At 39.8% G+C, this 6,523-nt stretch overlaps 2 protein-coding genes across 2 annotated transcripts; both read right to left on the bottom strand.

Moving 5' to 3' along the window:
- Positions 1-925: 925 nt before the first annotated feature.
- Positions 926-4,227, bottom strand: LOC138009665 (uncharacterized). Its single transcript, XM_068856710.1, has 3 exons — positions 3,090-4,227; positions 1,765-2,394; positions 926-930 (listed from the first exon to the last, which is right to left on the bottom strand). Exons 1-3 carry the CDS (start codon positions 4,225-4,227, stop codon positions 926-928), a joined length of 1,773 nt encoding a protein of 590 aa, XP_068712811.1.
- Positions 4,228-4,603: 376 nt separating this feature from the next.
- Positions 4,604-5,848, bottom strand: LOC138011689 (uncharacterized). The gene has a single exon (XM_068858812.1). The coding sequence runs from the start codon at positions 5,705-5,707 to the stop codon at positions 4,904-4,906; it is 804 nt and encodes a 267-aa protein (XP_068714913.1). The 5' UTR covers positions 5,708-5,848; the 3' UTR covers positions 4,604-4,903.
- Positions 5,849-6,523: the final 675 nt, after the last annotated feature.

Genomic DNA, 6,523 nt, shown 5'->3' with positions numbered 1-6,523 from the left:
CTTGATGAAATCACGATCGAGTATATCAGTGAACCAGATAAGCGTTACAACTTGCAAGTAAAGGAAAGTGTCAGGGAAGGAACTTTAAAAGTCCTAAATGTTCATTGTGACAGTGACCTCTATGATGAAGTGACACAAATTGGCGCAAAGATCAGTGTTCGCTGGTCAAATACTGAAGTCAAAGGAACAGGTTGGAAAGCTGGTTGGTATACTGCTGAGGTACAAGAATTTGATCCGGACAATGACACTATTACCATAATTTACGACAGAGAACCTAACAGGGCTTATAAAGAGGCCGTAACACCAGCCATTTCAAAAGGCGAAATCCGTGTAAAACAATCCGTTATGTAAACTGTTTACGATGTAACAGAAAGCCATGCAGTTTATTAGAAATATTAGTTTCTCGTTAATTTTAATATACCACCTTTTTATTTTCAATAAAGAAAGAGAATGGAAGCCACATCAACTGAATTATGACCCAAAAGTCTGTCTTGTTTCCTCGATCTATTAACGTTGCAGTCTGTGGTGAGTGCTCTATGGTCCACTATGTTTCTTCGATCCGTGAACAGTGCTGCACGTGGTGTAAACGCCTCGTCATTAGTTTTATTGTAGGTTCGTGTTAAATGTCATTGTTAGTTTGTTGTGGGTGCGGAATGTGTTAGTCAAGTAATTTAGCGTAATATATTCATATTTCTTTGAAAGTATTTAAGGTTAATATAGTCTTTTTCAGTTCACTTCGCTTCGCTTCCAATGCAGTTAGTTTATTTTAAGTTTAGTCTATTTGCCTCTAGTGCAGTTTCTTTCGCTTTAAAGCAGTTCTTCTTTCAGTCTGCAACGCGTTATGCAGCTATCCAGCTCCTAAACAAAATGTAAGTGTTGTTTTCCGTCGAGTTTTTCGTTTCACATGAGTTCACTTGTTATCTAATCATTCTGCAGTGAAACGAAAACAAAATAATTTATAACTTAGTATAAGGAAGAAAACACCAGTCATAGGAGGGGGCATCTCGTTTATTGATCAGACATAAATTGCCCTAGGATAGTAATAAACACTGAAAATAACTAAAAACAAAATTTCCGAAATGAACTGATCAAAAGCGGAGATGCCGTCGAAGTGACAACTCCTAACGGACAAACTCCTTAAATATTAACTACTTAGCATAAATATGTAACCTGCATGCCAACGAAATCTACATACCAGCACAAAACTATCTTACAATAACAACGTGAAAAATTATATTTGTTATCTAATCACTCTGCAGTGAAACGAAAACAAAATAATTTATAACTTAGTATAAGGAAGAAAACACCAGTCATAGGAGGGGGCATCTCGTTTATTGATCAGACATAAATTGCCCCATTTCGAAGATAAAGCACAATTTAAAGAGAACTATAGACCTAAGGAACGAGAAACTGAAAGAAGAGAATTGATGTTATCTTTAACATAGCCGTCCTTGGCACGATCCAATTTCCAACGACCATGTCGTTTAAACAAACGATCGCTGATGCCAGCGTTTGCAGCGGCGGAGGCGCCACCTGATCTTAAGCTATGTAAACCATAACTAGACTTAGGAAAACCTAGTTCAACTAAAGAATTAAGCAAAAGCTCCCTAGCCCTAGAATAGGATATAGGTCGTGAACCTAGAGAATAACTAAGAGTGGACTTATGATAAACAAGATTGCGAAATACAAAGTCACTAGAATTACAATTCAAACAAGCGAGATGAAAATAACGAGAAAGTATCGTATAAGGACAAGTGACAGTACCCGTCCTAGCCAAAAGAACTGAAGAACCATCCCTATATACGTCAGTCTTACTACTGGCAATAGTAATCTTAACATAATCCGAATTTTGGAAATTTACATCACAACAGCGCAACTTAGCTAGCTCGTCAAAGCGTAAAAATGCACAATAAGCAGTGACAAATAAAGCTGCAATTCGGAGACTAGACAGGTTAGCAGATGGCGAGGCATACTTTAAACAAATTGACGAAATCATCTCAGGAGTAATTGGCTCCTTTTTAACCACTGGTTTAGCTGAAATCCGAATACCAGCCTCGAGAATGTTCTTCACCAGAGGATCTTGACAAGGATCGGGAAAACCATAGAGCTTATTAGCCCACGAAATACCACAAGATGCAGACTGAAGTACGGAAGAGCTTGTATCACCTCGAATAAGATGCTCTAGGTAAAGAGCGACGTCTAACGGCCTTGTAGGCAAAGCCGTGATCTCGGGGAAGCAAGATGCCCAGACTCTGAATTTCTGAAAAGACCTGGAATACTGATCAATGGTGCGTGGAGCCTTGGACTGCAATGCACGAGCTGGAAGAGAACTGGCAAGTCTTCGGAGTTCAGGATTCTGTAGGGTGGAACTAATCTGCGCAAAAGCAATATCACCTTGTGCAGGAAGAAACAAAAATAGAACAAGAATTTTTAGTCTAACACGGGCTACTACCAGCGACGTCCAGAGTAAATCAAATGTGCAAAAACCCAGTGGCAAAACAAATAAACACACAAAGCCAAGTGGCAAACACTTAAAATTCCAATAACTGATAAAACAAAAAATACAATCTAATTGCTTAGATTTAATTAGCCCCATTAATACATCCAGAGTAAAACAAGTGTGTAAATGCCCAGTGGCAAAACAAATAAACACACAAAGCCAAGTGGCAAACACTTAAATTCCAATAGCTGATAAAACAAAAAATACAATCTAATTGCATAGATTTATTTAGCCCCATTAATACATCCAGAGTAAATCAAGTGTGCAAAAGCCCAGTGGCGAAACAAATAAAACACACAAAGCCAAGTGGCAAACAGTTTAATTCCAACAGATGAAAATCACAAAAAATACAATCTAATTGCTTAGATTTAATTGGCGCCATTAATACGCAAGAAAAGGACAGACGAACTAAAATTATCAGAACCAAAAATACAATTCTTATTAACGCCGTGAACAAAAACTCGCTTCCCTTCAGCAACGTAAAGGAAGTCAACAATATAACTATGGAAAGAACGACCTTCATTAATGATGGATGGCCAAAAAATGGCAGACGGCCAATAAGGGACCACAAGGGCGCCTACGCACTTACATAATTTGACATGCTCAATAACTTGAGTGACAAGGCAAACAGGAGGGACCAACCAACAGTTCTCACCATGCCAGCTATGACTAAGAGCATCTACACCCAAAGTGTTGGGACTGTAAAAGCGCGAATAGAACCTAGGCAACTTGGTATTTGCATAACTAGCAAAACAATCTACGGTGAAAGGACCCCATCGAGAATCTATTGCACGAAAATAATCGTTGGAAACACACCAGTCGTCAAAATCAACGATCTTACTGTAATAATCAGCTTTCTGATTAAGCGTACGAATCCATTCCACTGACAACCTAATACCATGAGCAGAAGACAAACAGAAAATATCCTTAGCAATAGTATTTAAATGTGGCTTATTGCTCCCGGAATCTGTAATGAACGCTACAGCTTTATTATCAGTATAAAGCTTAACAGAGGAATTATGCAAAATGGGAGCAAAACTTCTCAACGCAAAACTAACAGACTTCAATTCCCTCCAAGTGGAGCTTTGCTTCATTTCAAGATCATCAAAATTCTTGTGGGCAACAAGAAACCCGTCGACCTCAACATAAATGTAAGAAGCGCAAGCAACGTCACTAGCGTCGGAATAGACAATGTGATGAGGAACATTAACTGGATAGACAAAAGGTCTAGAATTAAGTGCCCGAGCATTGGCACACCAATAATTTAACTCAGAAATAGCTTCATCAGTAAGAAAAACCCCGGCATTCCAAGATGCTCTATCTACAATAACAGAATGCAATGCTTTCGTCATAATCTTGCAAATATGGCCAAAAACAAGCATACAGGAAATGATACGCCCGGTAACCTGAGCCAGCATCCTGGCAGTTACTACACGAGAACTAAAAACCTCCCCTATGGACGCAAGCAGAACTGATATCTTATCTTCAGGAATAGACAACAAGCCCCGAGCAAAATCCCAGTGAAAACCAAGCCAGCGAAGCAACTGACTAGGGATCCACATACACTTATCCTTATTTGGGACGAACCCCGAGCTAATTAAATCAGAATACACCAACAAAGATTGTCGAAGGCAAGTATCCTTCGTACCACATACTCCCAGACCGTCATCTAAATAAACTACAATGCGGAGGGCCTGAGAACGCCAATGCTTGACGAGGGGACGCATAACTTTGGTGAAAATATAAGGGCCCGTAGAAAGACCAAAGGGCAGGACGACAAACTTAAAATATTTCCGAACCCCATTGAAAACCCACGAAAAACCGAGAAATCTTTGATGTGTGGGGTAAATTTCAACATGATGATACCCAGACTTAATATCGAAAGAATAAGCCCACAAATTAGAAAGAGATTCGCCGATCAAAAAATTTAGCATAGACTGAGCATCCTCAAACTTAATTCTGGACTTATTCACAAAGAAATTAACATGCCTAAGATCCAATATAAGCCTCTTCTTACCACTTGACTGTACAGAAACAGACAATGGGTTAACCACGTCAGGCGGGCGAGTACACGAAACAATAGAGCCAACCCTAAGTAACTCCTGAATAGCGGATTCTACAAAATCACTCTCACCCAAAGCTGAGCGATTATTATTAAGAAAAACAATTGTAGGTTCCCGTGAAAAGGGAATCTTATAACCAAAACTTAAGGTATCTAAAATAAACTTAGAGGCACCAATGCTTTGCCAAAAGGAAATATTAGCTTTAAGCCTACCCTTAACAATAACTGGACTAGAGCCTTCAAAATATTCTGCAAAGTAAGAATCAAGAGAAATGTGATCCAAGTCAAAGTCAAAGTCAGAGTACTTATCTGGACCCAATCGTGCAAGAACATTTGCCAAATCAGACGGTGGTTGACTTTGTAGACGTTGAACTGGCGGCAGTGCTGGGGAGACTAGCTCTTGTTTTGTAGAACAAAGGACAGGCTGGCGAATTAGACCAGTGTCCTCGCTGATTGCAGTTAAAGCAGATGTCAGAAGGCTGGACGTGTCGGGCGGCACGAAAGGGCTGATGAAAATAAGAGCGGTGAGCAGAAAATGGAAAAGACGTAACAGCAGAAGTCGAAGATCCAGGGACTTGTACAGCCTGAAAATCTCGGAATTTAGCAGCATTTGAGAACCTTGAAACACGAGATTTGCCGGAAGACTTCTGCTTAATCTTGGTAAACGCACGACGCTGAGCTGCCCGAAGTTTCTTCTCGTCTTCCGAATTTTCAGCGAGTTCGTTGGACTCATATTCTTCAACTGCAGCCCAGCCAGCGGGACTTTTATCAGCAAAGCGGATCAACTTAATGCGTTTCTCAAGGTCAGACTTGGCCTTTTGGAGATGTTCTTGAACAGCCAGCAGGTTTCCCTCGGACAGATTAGAGATAGCCAGATCAAGGCAGTCAAGGAGCTGTGTATTAAACTCAAACTGGATTCTGTTACCTTTAAATTGAAGTGAACTAGCTGCCTTAGAGTCTGTTTTCAATTTCTTTAGTTCTCGCTGAGTTTCCACCTCGCGTTCGTCCAAGGAGCGCTTGAAATCGCCAAATGTTTTCTGCAACTTCGAATCAAGAAGGGAAGAAATCAGCGAGATCGTCTCGGAATTAGAAAAGTCTATCTGTTGAGGTTGGAATGATGCAGTTTCCGGCGGTGGATTAGACATAGCACGAAAATAAACTAAAAACAAAATTTCCGAAATGAACTGATCAAAAGCGGAGATGCCGTCGAAGTGACAACTCCTAACGGACAAACTCCTTAAATATTAACTACTTAGCATAAATATGTAACCTGCATGCCAACGAAATCTACATACCAGCCCAAAACTATCTTACAATAACAACGTGAAAAATTATATTTTGTAAGGTTTTGTGGTTGAGTTTATTCTAGTTTTAACTGCTACAGTTCAGTTCGCCCGTCTTCTTACCGCCGTCCGGGCAGTTTACTATTTACAAGTTCAGTTAATAAAGCGTGTTAAAATGGAATGCTGGAGTTCATAGTATCGTTGCGGTGTTTATACCTGGTATTAAACGCTCGATCAACTGAACTACGGAAGCAAACCGTAAACTCGACAGCCCTGCCCTATCCACATTTTCCACATTACACACGTCAAGCCTGTCCGCAAGCTCTTCTGTGGTTGCATATTTATTTGTTCTCTCCGTCTTCTCTACAAGATGCAGATCAACGCTCCATTTTGTCTTTGGGTATAGCATGAGCTGGGGTAACCAATCCTTGGTGATTGCAGAACTACAACATAATGGGGCCCGGTTGTGTCTTACTTGAAAAACACAATCGCTAAACTGTCACACCTTCAAAATTAGAACAAAAAAGATTGAATATGCAAGAAACGTAAAATGATATCGTTGGCTGCAATTATAAACTGATATCCTTAATACAATACATTGAAATTTTATCTTTAATTTAATCAAATAAAATAGCATAGGCAAAAGTAGATTCCAACGGTCAAAATTTTCTCATTTTC

The sequence above is a fragment of the Montipora foliosa genome, chromosome 7 (assembly GCF_036669935.1).
Source record: "Montipora foliosa isolate CH-2021 chromosome 7, ASM3666993v2, whole genome shotgun sequence".
Taxonomy (NCBI): Eukaryota; Metazoa; Cnidaria; class Anthozoa; order Scleractinia; family Acroporidae; genus Montipora; species Montipora foliosa.
Note: the sequence above shows the minus strand (reverse complement) of the source record. Positions and strands in the feature narration are given on the sequence as shown.

Bases quoted from the DNA above. Each gene is read 5' to 3' on its own strand.
- LOC138009665 (XM_068856710.1), bottom strand. From the start codon at position 4,227: ATGCGTCCCCTCGTCAAGCATTGGCGTTCTCAGGCCCTCCGCATTGTA. The intron at 2,395-3,089 runs GTAAGTGCGTAG...TTCCTGCACAAG, and splicing joins TATTGAGCATGTCAAATTAT to GTGATATTGCTTTTGCGCAG.
- LOC138011689 (XM_068858812.1), bottom strand. From the start codon at position 5,707: ATGTCTAATCCACCGCCGGAAACTGCATCATTCCAACCTCAACAGATA.